General features: G+C 27.2%; 1 protein-coding gene across 5 annotated transcripts in view; it reads right to left on the bottom strand.

The window, feature by feature from the left end:
• Positions 1–18,468, bottom strand: part of LOC129962622 (bromodomain-containing protein 3-like) — a 42,818-nt gene extending 24,350 nt beyond the window's left edge. For 2 of the 5 annotated variants that reach the window (XM_056076459.1, XM_056076461.1), the window contains exons 1-6: positions 18,086–18,468; positions 15,116–15,203; positions 14,807–15,025; positions 12,394–12,540; positions 11,721–11,789; positions 8,640–8,712 (exon numbers count right to left, since the gene is read on the bottom strand). In XM_056076459.1, coding sequence (XP_055932434.1) covers positions 8,640–8,712; positions 11,721–11,789; positions 12,394–12,540; positions 14,807–15,025; positions 15,116–15,151 — 544 coding nt within the window. In that variant the 5' untranslated portion in view covers positions 15,152–15,203; positions 18,086–18,468. Of the gene's footprint in view, positions 1–8,639; positions 8,713–11,720; positions 11,790–12,393; positions 12,541–14,806; positions 15,026–15,115; positions 15,204–17,252; positions 17,345–18,085 lie in introns of those variants that run through there. The other 3 variants (XM_056076457.1, XM_056076460.1, XM_056076458.1) reach the window with 2 other exon arrangements.
• Between the last annotated feature and the right edge of the window lie 4,433 nt (positions 18,469–22,901).

Raw genomic sequence — 22,901 nt, 5'->3', positions numbered from 1 at the left:
GACAAGGCCGGAAAACTTACGTCACAGAAAGTAATGACGTCGCTCCGAGAGGTTACGCGAGTGGGTGCGAATTGGGGGACCGAGGGAGGAATTTCACCCTCTTCAAGTTTACTCATAAGAAACGAACTCTTTTCCTCCCACGCCATGTTATAGCCAGTGACCCTCCTGTGTTTGAGTAGACAGGAAGCGCCATTTCTTATTTGCAAGAAAAATCATTTGGATTACTAAAAATAAGGAATAGAAATGCCTTTGATCTGTTGTGTTCCAAACTGTAATGGAAATTACAGGAATGGCCCAAGAGTAAGTGTTTTTGCCTTTCCTAAAAATGAAGAGCTTAAAAAGAAATGGTTAAGTGCCATACATCGGGAAGGATTTTATCCGACGCAGCATAGTAGGGTAAGCTTATTTAATTATTTTAAACTAATGCTTAATGTTTCTAAATGAAAAATCATTTATTCTCACATTAGAAATTTAACAGCTCAGTAATATCCATTATTCGTGATTTTAATCAAGTGCATTATGAAAAGAATTATTTTATAAAATGCTGTAATACAGGTAATAATGTCTGTAATTATTGTCAATAATAATTATAATATTTGCCGTAATTATGTTTACATGCTTTATTTACTATTATATCTATAATTACGTTTATATAGGTAAATTTTATTATATAACATAACGATAAAAGCATGAGAGTAAACAATAATAATTATATATTGTTTTATGTTGTATATTTGTTACTGTATTTAAGTTAAATATTAAAGGAAGTCAATATTTACGAATAATTTCCTTTACTGTAGGTCTGTGAATTACATTAAAAAAAATGATATTGAAAGAGAAACTAGTCTATTTGATTCGAAGTCAGGAAAATTATTAAGTGCCCCTCTTAAATATCCAAGACTAGTGATTGGAGCAATTCCATCTCAGATGCCAAATTGTGCCGCTTACATGTCATCAACATTTCATTTTTTCAACATAAATGCGTCGTTTATAGGGTTATTAAAGTAATCATTGTGACTGGAGAAGGATTAGCAAAACCTCTGTTGAAAAGATTAAGTGAGCTGGATTTACATATTGTACAGAGAGTAGGTAGATTTTAAAATGTGTCAATTTAATCACTAATATAAAAAATTTCAAATTAAATTCATCGAATTAAAAGTAAGGAAGAAGTGTAGTTGGTCGAGGCGTGAAGAAGCTTACAAGCATTTGCTATACAAATCATCGAAAAAAAAAAAATGGTGATTTTTCTGAAGTAATTAAAAGCAAAAACAAATTCATTTAACAAATATACACGCAATAGCATTATATATAATGTTTGTATTTTTTTTTTTATTTTTTTTTATTTTTTTTACTTTAAAAAAAATTGCGGCTTCAAAAGGTTTCTTGCACCAAGGCCGGCTCTGATTATAATTCAGAACTTCTGTACCTTATGTGAATAAGAAATTTTGAAATTTTCTAATCAAAAATATTTTGCAACAGATATAATTTTGAATGATGTAGTGAATGAAGAAGAAGTACATGATTATGGCAAAGGCATTTCAGGGCATAAACCGGAAAATGTTTATAGATTGGCAATCTGGTCTGCAGTCAATGCATTATTGAATAATTACATGATAGTTTGAAAAGCTCTTCTAAAACCGAAAAGGAAAGAAAATTTGATAAATTTAGTAAAGATATTTCTAACAAAGTAATGATAAAATATATAGTTAAATAAGAAAGCTCTTCTAATGTTTCAAAGATTTATTGGATATTTTTTTGAATAGAATACTGTTTCGTGAAATATTGTTTTTATTGCTTTCTTGGAGTTGACGCCACGGCAAATATTCATAAAACCATTATTGTATGGAATTGTTTTGAAATTAATCAACAAAAGCGTTGCAAATGTATTTTTTATATTATAATTTAAAAATTTATGTACCTTATGTGAATAAGAAATTTTGAAATTTTCTAATCAAAAATATTTTGTAACAGATATAATTTTTAATGATGTAGTGAATGAAGAAAATAGTTTTAAATCTAAGGGAGATACACCTACTGGGGAACCTGCCCTGCACTTAATGCAAAAAGGTAATGCATACCAAGCACCGTACCTCCAGGGTGATGTGGAAAGCGGCTGCATTTTAATTATTAATGAATTCTACAATATATGTGTGTTGAATTGCATGATATGGAAGTATATGAAATGATATTAACAAGTGAAAAGTAATTTCTCTTCACTCTCTAGCGCGCAGAGACTTGACGTTAAGGGAATGGAGTGTGCCGCCTCGTCGTGACGTCACGGAAACCCGCAGAGGCCTTGTCTATCGGGGGTTGTGTGTGGACTCACCTGTCTAGAGACCAAAAATATCTGAAACTGTATTCTGACTTTCTGAAAGAGTATGAGGAGTTAGGCCACATGAGCGAGATACAAGATGAAAGTGTTGAACCTGAAGTGACATATTATATGCCTCATCATGGCATCTATAGGCCTCAAAAAACAACAACTAAACTACGTACCGTATTTAATGCGTCCACCTTGACTAGTAGAGGAAAATCACTGAACTCAATTCAGTATAACGGCGGAGTGATTCAAGACGATTTATTTACATTGCTAATTAGATTCAGAAAGCATATATTTGCATTTACTGCAGATATTCGTCAGATGTATCGTATGATTAATATAGATGAGAGACAAAGAAATCTCTAAAGAATTTTATGGAAAGAGGGAGCTAATGAGCCCGTTAAAATGTATCAGCTAAATACGGTTACCTACGGAACGGTTAGTGCTCCATATCTATCCATGAGAACACTTAAACAAATTTCCGACGAGGGGAAAAACTTTCCAAGTGCTTCATCAGTCTTGTGTTCTGACTTTTATATGGACGTCATTTCAAGGGGACTTGATCCAACGAGAATGCAACTAAGTGATTTATGGTGGTTTGGTCCAACCTTTCTCCAAGAACTGGTTGTGAACTTTCCTGGTGATTGCGACGACATCCGCGATCCATTGGACAGTTCTGTACAGAGCATGGACGTTTCTTCTGAGAAATTTTATTTAACAGAACTCAAAAATCCGACTAATTGCAGTTTAGTTTCAGCTGTGGACTCATCATTTTTAGATAATATACTTAGTGTGGCAAATAAGTTTTATAAAATAATTAAAATCTTAGCCTTTATTTTCAGATTTATTAATAATTTGAGAAACTCGAGCAAAATGTCAGGTCCTTTAACCACCAAGGAACTGCAGTTGGCCAAGTTAATTTTAGTTAAACTTGTTCCAAGTAGCTGCCTTTAGTTGTGAAATAAAAGCTCTTGAAAAAGGTGAAAATGTTAACAGGAGTAGGATAAGTTGCTTGAAATCATTTCTAGACACAAATGGTGTCTTATGCGTTGGAGGAAGATTAAGTAATTCTGATTTATCATATTATATAAAAAAAAAAAGTTTCTCATATTACTTCCAAAGAATCACAAATTCACTTTGTTAGTTATGCAATATTTTCATTTTAAATATTTACATGTTGGTGCATAAACATTGTTGCATTTGGTAAGATGGGAATATTGGCCATTATCTGGCAGAAATACAGTCAGAAAAATTATTCACGAGTGTGTCATTTGTGCTAAAAACAAACCTAGAACTGTAACCCAAATTATGAGAAATCTCCCAACCAACAGAGTTAAACCTAGTTATCCTTTTACTCATGTTAAGATAGACTTTTGTGGACCTTTCTATATTAAATACAAGGGTCAGAGGAAAGGCAATTATCAAAAATGCTATGTGGCTGTTTTCTTTTGCTTTGCTACTAAGGCAATCCACTTGGAAATAGTCACTGACTTAACTGCAGAGGCAGTGATTGCCATTTTAAAGTGCTTTTTAGTAGAAGAGGTGTTAGTTCCTCTATCTGTTCTGATAATGCAACTAATTTCAAAGGAGCCAATTCAGATTTAAAACGCTAATAAAATATGATTGGTAGACCCCCAGAGCCACTAGCTAATTACTTAACAACTGGACAAGTGACATGGAAACTTATGGGAGGTGGGTGTTAAATCTTTCAAACACCATTTAAAGAGAGTTGTTGGTCATGTGCGTTTAACAATGGAACAGTTTTTGGCTATTGTTATTCAAATTGAAGGTATTCTAAACAGTCGTCCACTGATACCTTTGTCATCAGATCCAAACAATCTTGAAATTTTGACCCCAAGCCATTTTCTAATCGGCTGTCCCATAAACAGTATTCCTGATCCAGATTATTCAGAGAGAAAAGATAACCTTTTATCTCAATGGCAAAGGTTGTGCAAAATGGTACAAATAATTTGGAAAAAATGGAAATTAGATTACTTAAATAATTTGCAAGCCAGACACAAATGGCAGTTTGAGAAACAAAATGTTTCAAAGGATTCTATGGTTCTTTTAAAAGATGATTATCTTCCCCCTTGCCAGTGCACAATGGGAAGAATACAAGAGTTAATTTATGGATCAGACGGCAAAGTCAGAGTAGTACTTATAAAAACTCCACAAGGAGTCACGAAAAGAGCAATTTCAAAGATTTGTTTATTACCATGTGAATAAAATCAATGTATATCTGATGTAATTATTGTATTTAGTATTTAAAATGATATATAATGTATATTTAAGTTGTTCATAATACATATTGAAATATCGCATATATTTTCTTCCCAGAAATGTTTTGTATATAATGTTCAATTTTATTTTCAAAGTGTAATATCTTTTGTATTTTGTACTAGATAATTGTTGAATTTTTGCATTGTCTAATTAAGCAAAGTATTAAATTTTTATTTCTGTAATGTTGAGATTTTGAAATGATATTTCAGGGGGGGGGAGGCAGAATGTTGGCGCCAATAAGTCAGCAGAACGCTCCACCTACTAATTTTGTAGCACCACCAAGTGGTGAAAAGATATAACTTTTTAGTGTGTGTTGAGAATAAAGCAATGGAGATACAGTCCAAGAGTTTGCATTTCATTTATATGTGAATGAGTTTTCTAAAAAACTGAGCTATCGTGGGCCAAAACAAAGTGAATAAAAATACATAAAAGTAACAATGTAAATAATTCATTACAATAAGCTAATAAATAAAGGAAATTAAAAAGCATTAAGTACACGCTGAATGTAACAAAAGAAATAGATGCAATGTCTGAATGCATCCATTTGATGCATTCAGATATTGCATCCAAGGAAAATGGAATATTATCCCCAAATTTCTTTACAATTCATTCATAATATTTTTAACCCTAATGAGGAAAAATGTAATAAATCTTTGGCTATTTGAATATTTTTTATAGCAATCATTTAGAATTATGTTTGATTATAAACTAGTAATTATGCATGCCATAAGTTGAAAAAAAAATATCTACATGCAAATTCAAATCTTTTCAGCTTTAATTTTGGCAGATATGTATTAAACTGCATGCCAATGACAAAATTTAGATTTTATAGAATGCCACTAGCAAACTTTTAACTGTATATTATTGTTAAGTATAATTAAATTTTAGCTGCAACTAATATGAAATCTTTGATTAATCTTTTTGACAATTTATTACTGGTAAGAAGTGTTAATATCTCAGCAACTAATTATTTTAATAATGTATTACTCATTATTCAAATAGTTATAGAATATAAAAATTCAAATTATTTTCATAATGTATTACTCATTATTCAAATAGTTATAGAATATAAAAATTCAAATAGTTAAATAGAAAATTTTGGTCCAGTTACAGACATATCTAAAATATACTAATAAATTCAATACATATTATACAATTTTGATATATGTAAACAGCTACTCCATTAAAATTTCATTTACTGAGTTACATCCTTTTACTATTTTTAAAATTCAGAAATTTTAATATAAAACTAAAATTTTTCTGATAATTTAATTAAATTTAGATTATATAAGAAAATTCTGATGATTTAATATAAACTTAATATTTTTCTGAATATCAATTCAGAAAAATACTAAGGTTTTTAATATTTTATTTAACATTAGCAATATTTAATAAAATAAATTACTTTTATTGAGAAGAAAAGCCAACTAATTGCTGAATAGGTAACAGGATTCAGGATACGTAGTGTGAAATGGATGCAAAAATTAAACACTGTTGTACATTCACGAATATATAAGAATACTCACTCAAGAATTTTCTACTCATAGGATTTTTTTGTTTTATAATAAATTATAGTTTTTATAAAAAGTTTTTTAAATCTGTTTTTAAATTTTTAAAAATTTTAATCTTTGATTAAAAAATAACTTTTTAAATTTTAATTGATGTTTGGATGCTGAATCCAAAGAAAATACAAAGAAACTCTGAAAATTTAAATTAAGAGCAAACTGAATAGAATCAATATATGTTACAAACATTAAAGATTCAATAATTGTTAAATTCGACAAAAATTTGTTTATAAAATTATTTTCACAAGACATTGGACAAAAATTTTTTTTGCTAATTATACAAAAAAAAAAAAAAAAAAAAAACTATAATAAATTACATATTAGCTCAGAAAATTTAATTTATTAATACTAGATATGCTGACAGATTCTTATCAGAATAATTTTTTTTAGTTTAATTAATAATTTAATTTAAAAATGTTTTTAAAAAATCAGAAAAAAACATAGTTAAATAACTTTTACATCGTAATAATTTTTACTTTTTTATGTGTACAATTTAAAAAAAAAATACACACAAAAAGTAACTGACAATATATACGGAGAAAGAAAAATTTCGTGTGAAAAAAAAATTGCGTAAAAGAAAACTTTTAAAAAATGATATATATCAATATTTAAAAGAAATAAAAAAAAGTTAGATTATAATTTTTTAAAAATAAAAACTATCATTTGACAAGATTGGTTCAACAAATGATAATTTTCAAAGGAATGGGGACATTTAAAAAAGTGCACCGCAAAAAAAAATTATTGAAAACTTCCATCTTCAAATTAAAATTTCAACTCACTAGATTTTGCGCAGTTGACTAAAGTAATTACTAACACAATAAATAATCATACAATAAAATCCCTTTCGCAGTCGTTCCAAATCGCTCAAAACAACATATTAACAAGAATGATGATTGAATATGCAATGAGACTTCATGGTAATTGGAATAAAAGCAATTAAATATCATAAGTACACTTTAGAATAACTATCTTCCATCCCTGGTGTATCTATTTCTTTTACACACGATACTCTCTTATTTTTCGTTTATCGGAGCTAATATTAGTCTTTAAGAACACATAAAGAGTTGAATATAGTCACCAGGCTGAGCTAAAATAGATTATTCGCTATTTAAAACACTAATTATAAAAGAAGTTCAAACACTTTTCTAGTTGCAACCAGTTCGGCATATTTCGTATTTTGCTCTTTCGGAATAATCATTCCAATACTTCAATATACACTGGTGCCTATTGTTGAAAAAAGGATTGAAAATAAAGTTCATTAAGCATTTTCTTAACATGGGTTGAAACTCCTGTATCCTTTCACTGAATGTTTTCTTTTTTGATATATCCAGTAAATAAAAATGTATTACTTTTACTGATTTATCGTATTCATCGTCTACAGAAACAAAAAGGAATATCTTCTTCTCAAAAAAATTAAGCACTTTTAAGACCTTTTTTCCCAAAATTAAGGACTTTTTAAGGACTGTTCATGACGTTATGCATCCTGGAATTTATAAATAGTTCTGAATAAACTTATGTAACATGAATCCTTTTTACTTTCATAACAAAAATAGTGTGGTTTGGATTAAATATGCCTTAAATGATGTTCCTTTAAATAACAGCTTTATTTACACATTCAATAAATGAACTCAAGTTTCTAACAAGAATTACAGCATTTTGAAATTCTTCAAAACAAGTTCAAATTGAAACTTCATACAGCTCAGCTTTTAAAACAGAACACAATACAAAAAACAAAACAAAAAAAATCTCTTTAAATAAAAACTGTTATTATAAATACCCTCAAATTATATTTCTTATCTATATTCTATAGCTTTTACTTTGAACATTTGCATCAAATACAGAAATTAAGGTCACAAACTTCTCAATTAAAAGTTTGCTTTTAAAAAAAATGTATAGCAAGTACTATGGAGCATAAAATATAAATGCCAAGAAAAGGATGGGGAAAAAGATTTCTCAGGGAAAAAAATAGCGTGGAAAAGAAAAAGCCCTTTAAGATTAAATGCCATCCATCACAAATTACTTCAAACATTATGGCCACACAAAATGACACATACTGGAAAATCGATTAATGCTGTTTATAAAAAACACACAATAGTAAAAATACTTTTTCAGAAGCAATATTAAATTAAAATTTACCCTCAACACTCAAATTTACTTAAAATCAATAAAATACAAAAAGCAATATATAGAAAATGAAATAATTTAATAATGCTAATGAATTAAAAATTATTGCACTTATATCCAAGTGTAAACATTCAATGCAACTGGAATGGGAAACTCAAAATAAAAGGCAAAAATCTATCAATAAATAGAGATGCACTGTTCTTAAAATTTGAGAATATTAACTGTCTAATTTAGATATTGAAAGATTATTTTAGAGCTACTTTATAATGACACACTTTATATTCCATCAACCTTAAATGTATTATCAATTACAGAACAAGCATACTATAAAATTTTTTTGATAAACTTACCACGACTCTTGCCCTTTTTACCTTTGCCTTTGGCACCAGGAGTCTTCGGCGAAGGTATAGGCAATTCTATTTCCTAAACAATTTAATAACATATTAGCTATTTATAAATCTTTTTTACATAAATTTACAGACAGAGGAGCAAATATATTAAATAGTAATGAAAAACATCTCAGCAAATAAAAAAAAAAAATGCTTAAGAATAATTACCATTTTTAAAATACTGAAAAGCAAAAACCAGTGGATAAAATTGGAATGATTTATTTATAGCTAATTTAATAAGAAAAAAGGAGATGAGGATTTCCATTGCTTACCATACCAATCAATTTGAGTAAATTTTGTATTACTGCTAGTTGATTAATGAAATAAAAATACTGTTTCATTTTCACAGCTAGGCTACACTTTTTTTTTTAAATGAATTAGTGAAAATTTTCATCTTAACATAGCTATGAATGTATGAGCATATGTTAATTTGCTTTATACAAGAAAAATCTTGGTCACTAAAACGGACTTTTAATTTTAGACTTTAATGAGGAAGCTAACTACCATTCAATCTTCTGATAGTTACAATTCTTTTGCTAAACAGAACATTTTTTTTCTTTATTAGCAGGTGAATGTCATAAATAGCCATTGCAACAATCATAACCATAATTTGTTTTAGAGACAGAAAAAAAGTCATGATAAACAAGTTATGATTCAGCTATTGCAAATTTTCCTTTAAAATTATGATTTTACCATATATATTAAACACGTGACAATTACACATTAAAAAAGTGTTCATGGATATAAATTAAAACTTAAAGCATATAGCAACGAATTAACATTATTAATCCTTGATTGCTTTTATTTCAGCAATACAAAAGTAACAAAAACAAATCTATCAATACTAACAATTTAGTTTCAATAATTTTAAGATGAAATTTCATCTAAGAAAAAGAAGAAAATTTAATTCTAACTAAATTTAAAAAGAATGAGAAAAAATCTGTCATCAGCAATTTAAATTTTATGAGAATTTTGAAATTAATATGTTTGGTAACATGCAGAATTGTTCTTAACTGAATTAAGATCATTCTTTTAATACAAACAAAAATGTCTTTGTTTTTGCTTTATATCGTCATAACAACACCTGTCCAGTTCTTTTGAACAAAACTGAAATCAATTTCTTGTTTTAAAGATTCTAAAATTTTGCCCTATTTAATACTATTTTCTACTAATATTAAATTTCATAAACTTAAATTATTTACTAGCCTCCTTCAGCAATTATCTGTTCAAAATCTTTATATTTAAAATAATTGGCAAAACAAAAAGCCAATCTTCCAGCCAAAACCACTGTACAGATTTCAACAATTTAAATTTCATATGAAAATGGATGAAGATTTGTTTAATATATCATCAAAGATCATCCATCCATCCCTTTAAACTCTAATTTGAGAAATATTACAAAATAAAAGAATACCAACAGCCAGCCCAACACTACATATTTTCACCCTCCCTTAATTTTGTCATTTTGCAAGCATAACTACTGAATCGGAATGCTCTACCATTATAATACAATCGCTAATTACTTTCTATTTTAATCTTATTAATTTGATAAGATTTAATTCATAAAAAGTAGTCAACATTCTTATATTTCTCAATCATCAAAGATACTTATGATTGATAAGATTCATTTATTCATGACAGTCAAAAGTGATGAATTATATCTTATTACAAAAAAAAAGTATAATCGTAAATATATAAATAAAAGATTCTTCTAAATTACACTTGCATAATAAAAATAGAACCATTCTTATAGGTTAGCTATTCTTCAAGCGGTTGATGAAATATGAGTAAATTTGATCTTGTTACTGAGAACTCTGCTAAAGTTATATTTATCAATATCTCTCAAAACAGGGAGGTAGGGGATAGATGGAAATTAATGATTTAGTAAGGAGATATCAGGATTCATATAAAATTTATTGAAATCAATTCAGAGACTGTGGTCAAAAATTTCGAGCATTTTTCATAAAGCACTTTTTTTAATATTTATCCCTTTCAACAAAGCATGATGGATAAGGGCAGGTAATCCTTAATCTAAGGTCATACAATTTTGTATCAAAAAAATTGTCAAAAATTGGACAAGTGGTTGGGCGGCTGGATTATTGGTTTCCCTAATTATTATCAAATTAAAAAATGTGCTTGTCTAGATGGGTCATTTTCTTGTTAAAAGTATCTAAGATCTGATTAATATCATTTGGCTTTCTCCCTCTCTAGCTAACCTCTGTTTCCAAGCAGTGGAATCTTCTCTCTACATAATATTCCTAAGCACTCAAATTAAAATTTATAACTTAAATAATTATCCACTAAGGGGAAGAAAAAAAAGATATATTGTCGAATACAAAATTTTAAAAAAGAGGAAGTATTGAAAGTATGTATTAGCAATACTTCTAATTGATCTTGCAGTGAGAATACAAAGAATCAGCATAAATATAAAATAATAAATATGCAGACATTAGCTGACTGAATTTTGAAAAATGCCATCATTTAACTTAAGACGGTAAGTTAATTGATCCCATAATTTATTTTTATCCACAAGTAGCTTTATTTGCAAATATACAAATCAGTCAATTTGATCCTCTTGATGCCAAAGCAGATGAGAATTGCATATCTGATACTGATGCAGTTAAAAGGGACAAGAATATTTTAAAACTCCATGCAGTGTTACAAATGGCTTATTCTACTATTGATAGAATTAAACAAACTTCCTATAAAATATGACCATAAAAAATAAGCCATTTGGTTCATATCCTGCTAATTTATTTTTAACAATAAGTCTTTACATCCTTAGCTCTTTTGGTATCATTTAAAAACTTAATTCTGTAATTAAAATTATAGCAATTCGTAAACATTTAAATTTCTACTAACAAACTTTAGACACCAAGCAATACAAACTAAACTTCAAATGTTGTGCATTCTCCTAATGAATTATAGAAATAGAATTACACAATTTATTCAATGGTCAATATCTTTTAAACATGTGCTTCACTTACTCCAATTATAATAAGTATCAAGACCACAAAAATAGAAAATGTGTTTGAAATATACCTCTTTAGGCATTCCAGCTATTTTTGTAAGGAAAAGCTTTTCCAAGGTCTGAGCCATCAAAACAACATCCTAAAATAAAAGGAACAATTAAGTTGAAAATTATATATCAAAACAGAAAACTTTCGATTAGATTTCCATAACTTTTATAATAAAGAGTATAAATTCTAAAGAACCAATATCACTTGCATGCAAAAAGAGGAATTCCTATAATTCGTAGTTAGAATGATCTGATATCATTTATTTAGTATTTAAAAAAAAATTCATAGAAAGTAATTATAAGTTGCATATAAAACTGAAGGTTTAAAAAAGAAAATAGGAGAGCAAGAGCAGTTCTCCATTGTAGCTAGTAGATAAATTATATAACAACAAAAATCTGCATAATTTAAAAATACTTCTTAAACACACAAGCTTAAATATTGTGAACTCTGATACACGCCTTTCAAATGGAAAACATTTGATTAACTACAAATTTGATTAATGCAACATGACAAATAATCCTGTATTACATGCAAGATAAATTTAAAATTCTTATTTATTTATTCCTAAGAATGAACTTAACAATCCTAATGAAAATTGCAAGTTCTCATGATGCACAATAGTCTACTGTTTTGTCAAATTTGTATATTCAAGTATAAATTGTTCAAGACGTACAACAAAGAGTGAAGAAAATTACCTCTCCAGGCTTGTTATATATGTAGCAATTCATGAACATTGTATTGCAGTCTTGTATACATTCACTTGAAGAATAATAGTAATAATTTTCCAAGCGCTTTTTAATTGTACCTAAATCCATTGGAACCTTGATGATTTTATGATAGTCCTGAAATATAGAAGCACAAACACTTAGAAAACATAAAATGGTATCTTTCAAAATACCAAAAAAGGAAATGTACTGATAAGATATGGCAAAGTTGTAATAAACAGGAAGTGCTAACTAATTATTTTTGAAAGCAACAAATATTAAAGATAAATATAAAGAATAAAGTTAACTTTAAAAAAAAATAAACAAAGTCCTGAAAACCTGTAATTTTAAAATCAAAATTATCTATAAATATCATTTTCTTATATTCATTTCTAGAAAATTAGCAAGCATGGTATAATTCATGATAAAAGCAAGGGCAGAAGAATATTGCAATACATTTATCAATTATCCTAGCAACTGATGAAGGTTAAGATTCAACTTATAAATACGTTTAGCTGGTGTATTCTACTTATGTTTAATGGTGTAATAAATTAGGAGTTAATCTGAAGCTTCCTTTCTTAATACAAAAAAACAAATAAAATAAATGGGTAAACTAGCTTTCAGTTAGTTGCTTAGAAAATTTTCATATCAATTCACAGTTATAAGACATGAAGCAAGACAAAAATTATTATTAACACTAAAACAGAGTTCTTAATTATACTGTTCAAATATCTATTTGTTAGATATTCATATTACAGCTTACTTTTATGATTTTAAGAAAAAATATTCTCGAAATCTATATAATTAATATAGGAGAACATATATGTGAGGTGGCATTCTACATACAAGACAATCTTAAATTCAGTATATATATGTTTGGGAGATTGGATATGTGCATCCTAGAGCAATTTGAAATTTTAATTAAAAATTAAGTGACACTTTATCATTTTTTTTCCTTATTAAACATTATTGCACAAAAATTAATTTTACACTATTTCAATCTTTTTAAAAAATCACTTTTTAACTGTACCAATTTAATAGCTGTGCAAAATTCCCAGTATTTTGTCAATTTTTATTTATTTTGCCCAATTACCAACAATGAATTACAACTGAAATCAAACCACCTTCAACATTTCATCAAATATTCAACTAAGTGATTTTCTTCCAATGTTGCAAGCTAAATAAGTGGGATTCTGTTAAAATTCGAGTAATTTACTAAAAGAATAAAAAAGTGAAATTACAATACTGCAAAATTTAGAAAATAGATGATATGTGCATTTATGTTTTCAACAGCGCTACGATTTCAAGATACAGGTCACCATTAAAAAGATTCATATACACACACAATGAACAAAATAAAAGAAATTAAAATAACATAACTATAATATCTGGCAATTCAGCATATTTATAAACATGAAGTTTTAGATAAATTATCTAACTTTAAACTTAACCAATAGCCTCACTGAACCAGCTGGTCATCAAAAGCGATTAGCATATATATATAACTGATTTGTTTATTTGAACCTTATACGATTCCACATCCCTTGACCAAATCGAACGAAATTGGGCACACAAGTTTCCTTTAAGAACCTACAAGGATTAGCTGCAATATTAAAAAAAAAAAAAAATATCCATAGCCCATTAATGAGAATTGAATAATTTTGCATTTTATTTTTACATTACTTTAGATCATATCACTGGAAAAATTTTTTTATATCAACTTAAAATTTTAAAAATTAGCTTTTCAGCATTAATTTCTTTTCTAAATGACTATTTCTCTAATTTCCTTTTTGTGTGTGTGTGTGTGCAACAATACTATTTAAATTAGAATTGTGGGTTGTAAAATACCTAAAGGAGTGAACATAAAATTATGTGCATATTTTCTTTATATTACATATATTTCATTTTCACATAGATTCTTTATTTTTTAATACTTCAAATAATGCAAGGTAAATTTAATGCATGTAATTATAGTTTCACATTAAATCCATTGCAATAATCACAAATTATCCTATAAATCAATTTCAATTAAAAGAAAATATGCTGAATTTTCAACATGTGACATAAATTTGCATATTAAAATTTCATACCTGCAATAGAAATGTATCTTTAGTTTGATATAAAATATAATTATTTTCTAAATACCATTTTTCTTCATTTTTCAAAAGTATTCTTACATTGAACAGTATATTTTACTAATATAGTGTTTTGTAATTTCTTTATTATTTATCATTTCAACACAAACTTTTGAGATTTCATTTCTAATTATACATCTGCCTTATATTAAAACATTAAATACAATTTTGTCTCGTAAAATAATTATATCTTTATATTTCTAGAGATATTATCTTTATATTTCTTGTGTGCACTGCAAGACATTATTGAATGTAAAATATTTTCTTACGGGTATGTTTAACTTCACAGCATCCACCGGCTGATAAAATGGCCATGCAAACTGATGTTTCCATACAGCTTTCATTACATTTTTCAACAAGAAATGAAGTTGGTTCGTATTTCTGTGGGGTTTTCCTGGCGGTGGGATGTAGGGAGGTTGAACAACGCCATTCACAGGCTCCAGAACTGGTTCTACGTACTTAGCCACTACGTTATTGCTGTCATTTTGCTGCAATTGCATAAAATAATACCTCAATAAAAAGACTGAAAAAGGAAAATGAATGCAATTTATAAAAAGAAATCTAAATACTTTTCTTACGTTTTTGTTTTCATTTTCATCCTGAATGGCACCCATGCTTCAAAAGGCATTAGGATGTTGATAACCTATACTTAAAGTCAAATGTAATCTGAAATTTAAAAAATAATGCTGCATTAACAGAAAAAGGCAAACTTCAATATCAAATACTCGTTACAAGAGAAAAAATAAATTTCAGAAATTTTAAAACATATAAATAAAATAAAAACATTTAAGAATTTAATTCAAACAAATAAAGCTAAAAATATCATTTCAATCACTAAAATATCAACTGATTTTATTAAATAAGAAATGATTTAAGTAGAAATAATCCATTGCTTTAAAAATGCAAAATTTCAAATGGAACTTCAACATAAAAAATTCCCATTAATTTCATTAAATGAGGAATGATTAAAATGAAGATCATCCATTATATTAATCAATTATTTTCGCAAACAACAAACACTCATAAAAACTGAATTTGCATATTATTGGGGCAGAAAACACACAAATTATCAATACAACAACTAACTTGTTATTCAAGTTTATTCTTGCATGCAAGAAAGTTGAAGAAATGCAAAGAAATTGCCCAATTATGGCTAAATCAGTTCAAACTGAAATATAACCAATCGACCAATTGAAAATTTCTAGCAAATGTTATACTGCAACTCAGAATGACATATTTTTTTGTAATTACAAATTGACTTTGTTTGTAAGTGATATGCAATTAATATATACATATCGTCAATTTAACAACAGAACTATAATTAAAAATCGATATTAATTTAATAAATAAAAAATCAATATATAATCAAAATAAAAATCAATACACAAATGAAACTCCAGTATCATGTACATTTCCTTCAGTTTATCAATTCTATTAGTTACATTATTAAATTGCATTATTTGATATTCCCAGATTTGTCATACTTAAATATTTTTTACATGAATTACTAAAAAGAATATTTATAAGATGTGTTTTATTTCAAAGTATCTACAGTCTGCAGTCTTGACAATTTGTTAAATCAAATGTTGCACACTTTTTTAGATCCACTAGTGATTTTCAGCAATTGACTTAAAAATATAATCTTATCTAAACAATAATATATTAATTCATGACAAGTATGATTATTTTTAAATCATTAAGCCATAACTAATGGCATATCAAATTATTAGGAAATTTAAGATTTTACAACATAAAATTCTAATTATAACCAATTTAATATAAATATTTATTTAGAGCATTAACATTCTATACATATTTAAGCGATCACTACAAAATTCTTTCCGATACTTTCATCATCCATTTTCACAAATTCAGAGAAAATATATACATGTATTCACTTGTTTAATAAAACCTCACAACTAAAATGGTCAGATTCCAATTTAAAATTTTTGCAAACAGAACATATTTAACTTATTGATCATGGGGTAGTATGCCTAAACAGTTGATATTATGTTAATAAGAAGACGAGTTAGACTTGTCATGTAGTGCATAACTAAAATAAATACATAATGAATTTCAGAAAATAAAAATGTCAAGTTATTTAACTTTTCTACACTCTTATATTTACATCATTTACTAATTTTAGTCTACTACTTTATACTGGAAGAGAATTCTACATGGTAAAATTAAGTAGAGTACACAGAGATACGCTTTTCAATATGCTCAATCGTTTAATGTGCTCATCTAAGTTAATGTGAGCTCTAATTAAGGCATTAATAATCAGTAAATTGGTAGAAATAGCTAATTACTTATAAAGCAGTTGTTTTTGAACATATATAGAAAACAGTTCTTAGTATATATATCTTAATAAAATATTTTTACACAATTTATGAATAGATGCAATATTGGCAAATGTTAATACTTCATTCAGAAATAATGCAAATATATATATTCACAAAAATGGTAAAAAAATTAGCAAAATGTATTCTAGATCATCAAGATCAAAATAGTGTTATAACTACATATATTCATAGATCATTATCAATACTAATTCCAAGATTGGTATTTAATATTTACTAATGAAATATCAACAAAATCATATTTATAAACAAACATCACATGAATAAAATAAAAAGCTTCATGATATTACAATCATTTAACAAATTAGACACACAATCAACTCAATAAAATTCTAAGAGTACCAGTGATATTTACCTCAAGCAATTCATTTCATCTTATTAGGGTATTATATCAAAAACGTTTTAACGAAATAAATTAATCAGTATAAAACAAAATAAGTTTAATGTTTTATAAAAATGAATGCTGCAATCCAATCAACATGAATACAACAACGTGATGATCACATTGCAATGTAATTGTAATTCACTTTTTATCAAAATTTAATTATTTCATGAAAATTTATTATTGCAAGGGAGGAATATGCATTCTGTAGTAAGAAGGAATGAGAAATTAAATCAAATAACTGATCACTGAACCATGCACTTCAATATACTAAAATACAGATCTACACCTTCAGGCCGGTGAGACATCACGCCAAATAAACTGTTTTCTAACGGATTTTTAACAGCGCCATCTCAGTCAACGCTCTTTCTTGCAACAAGAGCAAGCGCCATTTTTCTCTCCCGTCTTTCATAATCCTCCAAAGGCGACAGAATAATGAAGGAACATTTTTCGACATAAAACACATCGCCACCTTACTGTAATACAACACTCATTCGTGTTGATTCGATTTTTTGGCAGTTCTGGAAGTGCAATGGTTCTTTTAAGTATATGACAATCTATTAATATTAGTGTTATTACAGGGTGGTTTTACAAATTTCAGTTTATTGCATGAATCTTATTAATTGGGCCAAAAATAAGTAAAATGAAAAAATTTTACTCTCAAGGAGAAAGATGCATTCATTATTTTTAGTTAGCAAATGTGATCAGAGAAAGTTACCGAGACATCAACCATGGACATAAGCTTCACTTTTATATAAAAATGCCTATTTATAACTATCATTTGGATGGAAAATATCAAATAATACCTTGAGATTTACATCCGAATTTTTTCACATACATTCCGACAACTTTCGATGACACTTCATTAACATGTTCAGAATGGATTGTAATAAGAGCTCGACTAACCACTAGCGTAGATAGCAATGGCTACCTTCATGTACGAGATCTCGGCTTTATAGGAGAAATGAAAGAAACGCGATCTCATTGGCTAGTGGAAGTCATGTGACCACACCCTTGCCTAAAATTTGATAGTTATTCTTTGCGTATTATATGTATTTTACTTGTATTTCGATGGTATTTCTTTCCCGATGTATAACTAATACAATCTGTAATGTACTAAACGGTCAGTTATCAATGTCAAAGTGAAGTCTTATTCTAACAAACAACTTTCTGATAAAATGGTGTCCGCTCCGATCTGGCAAAATGCTATCCTGCTGGATTTTAACACACAAACAGTACCAACCAATCAGAGATGACTAATGTGAAACGATAACAATTACGATTACTCATGGTAACTTTTGAATTCTTTTCATTTTCTTATGATTACATCAAATAACTATGTGAAAAATAAGCTGGTAAGACATATTTTCAGATAAATAAGAGACTAAAGGCAAATAAAAAAAATCCAATGTTGATTTTACATTATGAAAAAAAATTCATTTCTACAAATTCTTTAGGTCTCAGAGTCATGATATGAAACCAAAGTACCAAACCAACATCCAAATGCTCTCTAAACAGAATTTCATCAATTCTAAAATTTTACCAGTAGTTCATATCGCAGTTTCAATGACTGCAACTGTAACTATTGGTTTCCTTTGGATTGATGTGTATTTGTTTACTAAACAGGGAACTTATAATTAATAGTTTTATTTACTATTATTAAAAATGTAATAAATCGTTGAAAGGCAATATAAATTTCAAAAATGCCTAAAGGCTGAGCATCAACTAAGATGTATTGTAATTTTCACATATCGTGAATTATAAAATAATTACACCGCGGTAATTTTTTAAATAAATTTCAAGTGTCACATTTCTCATATAATAAGTCGTCTATAATTAACCAAAATTTCAATTAATATTTTAGCCTTGTATTTACTTAGATAATTCATAAGCAAAAAATTAAAAAAAATGTCTACTGAAAAAATTAATTCTTAATTACAACTTTTTATATTTTCGTAGCAATTATGTAATTGTTTAAATGAAGTTTACAATCTTATAATTGAATATATTTATATTTGAAAACTTTATAATATGTGTCTATCATAAATGGAAAATGTATGATATGTGTGAACTTGAATGAAATCCATCTTGATGGTATCTATAATCTGATTTGATTCATGTTTAGTTGTAAATATCAGAAATATACTTGAGTAACTATTATTGTTAAACTCCTATCTTTCTGATTTCTAAAACAGATCAATTAATTTTTATTTATTTATTATGCATTAAAATTTATAAGATACATCAATTCTTTTAGTAGTTAAGTGCTGCATTATTATAATAAAGGAATCATCGATTCAAATTATAATTTCACCAAGTATCATGTCTTTTGTGCTGATTGTTTAATCTCTAAATATCCACAGATTAATCAATTATTTAAAAAACAATAGACTGAGATGTTTATTTTCTAATTATACTTTGAAAGCATGCATACAAATCCCCATTAGCTTCTGTATAGCTTCCGTAAGAAGCAAATTAAGAATATCATGAAGTTCAAAAATATTGAAATATAACTTCTGAAGTTGCCATTTTAAAAAGACAGCACTGTTTTTTAATAAAGATTCAAAGGTATAAGCGATCTTTTAAATAAAAATTCCAAAATAATTTTGAAATTTTTTTAAATCTGTTTTTATGTGTTGAATAATTTTAATTGCTTCTTAATAGGATTTTTGAGCCCTCAAAAGGTATTATATGATTAGCAGAAATATAAATTTTTATAAAAGTAATTAAAATGGCAATAAGTTTTTGATGAAAGGAATTACATTCTCTTAAAATTTGAAAAATATTCCATTTAATGAATTTCAAAATATATAATTCTTTTATAGTGATATTTTATAACAGTAAAGTCAGCTTTGGTTTTATGTTGCATTAAAATTTTTGCAATATGACTCCTAAGTATAGATTAAGTGTACATTTTTTCCCTAATGCAAGATCTTTTCCTATATCATGTACGACCATCATAAATATATAATTAATTTACTCATTTATTCAAGATTTTAAATGAGAAAATATTGATACATAGATATTAAATTCAAATCTTAGTTATTTTATGTTTTTAAATCCCATAGTTAAACAGTGAACAATTTCATTAAAATATCAGTAACAATGCAATTTCTAATATCATCTATCTGTACCTCAAAAAAAAAATAGTTGTTGAGATTATTGCAAATTTAAAATGGCAGCTTCTTTAAAACATTAAAATGAAGAATAGTGTCTACAAGACTTTTATTTTTTATTGATTTATTTATTTTTGTTATAAGTGTAATTTGGCAAGATGTATTCGAGATTTGAAAATAAACAGACTGTAAAAACTTTAAATTAGGATTTCTTTTCAGAGGGTATTTAAATGAATATTTTCTTCATTAAGTTATTCAATTGTTTACTATTATCTCACTCTCTTTTAATATTGTCAAGACATGTTCAAAATAATTAACTTATTATATGAATAAACCTTTAATATTTATAACAAAATTTTAAGAATGAAATGAAGTATAAAAATGACAGCTCTTTGTCATGGTTTTTTTTTAATTGAGTCTGTATTGAAAAAGTAATGTAAAAAATTTTATGTATTGGAAAAATAGTAGAAATATTTTTTAAAATATAATTAGACATATAATTGACAAAATAATTTATGCTTTCACTTGAACCCTAATAACATTTTTCTGTAATCTAGATGATCAACATAATTCAGATGAAGAATTCATGATCTGAAGTAAAAAGATGTGATAACTACAGAAATTGATGATCTGAAGTAAAAAGATGTGATAACTACAAAAATTTAATTGTAATTAAATTTTATAAAGGAGTTTAAATGTCACATAATTATAGACTACCAGTAAGCCTACATAAATATTCTGCACATTCAACCATCTCCTTTACAAAAATGATTTAATCATTTTTTAATTGAAATTAAATTCTCAGACCACACCAAAATAACTAAGATAATTTATTAAGTGGATATATTTACTATATTTTTTGTGTGCATTCGTTTTAATTTTGATTTTTTTAACAAAAAAAAACTGATGCCGCACATACTTTATACGTTTAACCTTTCTAAACCATAATGACAGCTGGGGGCCTCGCTGTCATTTATCTACCCAATTAGCATAAAATCTCCGATAATATTCTTACGATATCTTTATGATTCATTTTCGAATTCAGAAAACTTTCTTACCACAAGATATTTATTATTCGGTATGTGCTTTGAGCACATCAACATAGCATTAATCTTCTAGCACATTTTTCTATGTTGATGTGCTTTGAGTAATGACGTTTATATACTACGTGCGGAAGCTCAGACAGACAGACAGTCAATTCCTTGATGGATTTGGTTGAAAATTTAAATCCATATGTATTTAATCTGCTAAATGTATGTACTAAATTTTAACCATCAAGCTCTCTATGTTTAATAGTCATTCATATTCACTTATATTCGGGCACTGAATAGACAGTCTTTCTGAGAAAGTATTTAATTTTGAAATTTGATAGAAATTTACAAATTTGATGTAAAAACTTCATATTAAATTTCGTCTATCCCAAGCTGCTTTTCAATAATATTGTTCACAAACAGATGGACAGACAAACAAGATGCGTTTCGGGGATGCAAGGAAGTCAGCAGCGTGGAGATATGTCAAAAATTCGAATTCGAATCTTATCAATTACAATATTTTCTCTTTACTGATGAGAGAATAGTAACAGAAATATAATGCCATAATAAAATATCCTTGGAATATAATGGAAAATCTGTATTTCAGTTAACCCTTTCTAGGGCCGTGGGAAGTATGCTTCACACCAAATTTATCAATCTTTGTATGAAATTATGTAGGTTGGCATAAGTTCTGACAACTTTTTTTAGTAAGTCTGAAACTTAGATGCTTCAGTTCTTTATCTCAGACAAAATGATGTGCCTTGATTTGTTACTTAATTATTAATTAACCAAATTAATGAATCAAATTAAATTTATCTAATAATCTAAATGAATCCCTTTTCTTATTCTAATTTCAAGCCTAAAAATATTTTAACATGATATGACTAGAAAAAAATGGCCCTTTAAAGGGTTAAATTGATATTATTTGTAAGAGAAGTTTTAACTCTTAAAAAATGGTGCAAAATTAAATTTTATAAAACTATAATTTTGAAAAATATGGCGAAAAATACTCAAAACTTGTTTACTTTTTGATGTATTGCTATTTAAATTATATTTTGGTATACAATTATAAAGTTGACTGTGATCTTTCTCTCTTTTCAAAGAGCAAAATTTCACCAAGATAGTATAAAATTATGAACCCTCGTGATATAGCTATTCCTCCAAAAAATATTAGGTGAGTTTTCGAGAGTACTAAAAATAAGCCAATAAGCAAAACAGAATTTTGTTTCTGTTTAATGCCTTAGATCTAGGGGGGGGGAAAATACTTTGAATTACAAAATAAAAATAAAAAGAACGAGGTATTAAAAATTAATTAATAATGTATTCAAATTTAACAAAGACATGAAAATGAAAAATATGACGTAGGTACCTTAACTGAACACTTAGATTATTTTTTTTTCAAAGAAAATTAGCTGAGAGGTATTTTTTTTCTATATAATTTTAAAGTAATCTAAATTATTTTAAATATATTAATT

Source organism: Argiope bruennichi, chromosome 3 (assembly GCF_947563725.1).
Source record: "Argiope bruennichi chromosome 3, qqArgBrue1.1, whole genome shotgun sequence".
NCBI lineage: Eukaryota > Metazoa > Arthropoda > Arachnida > Araneae > Araneidae > Argiope > Argiope bruennichi.
The sequence above is the reverse complement of the archived record's forward strand: the minus strand, read 5'-3'. Positions and strand labels throughout refer to the sequence as shown.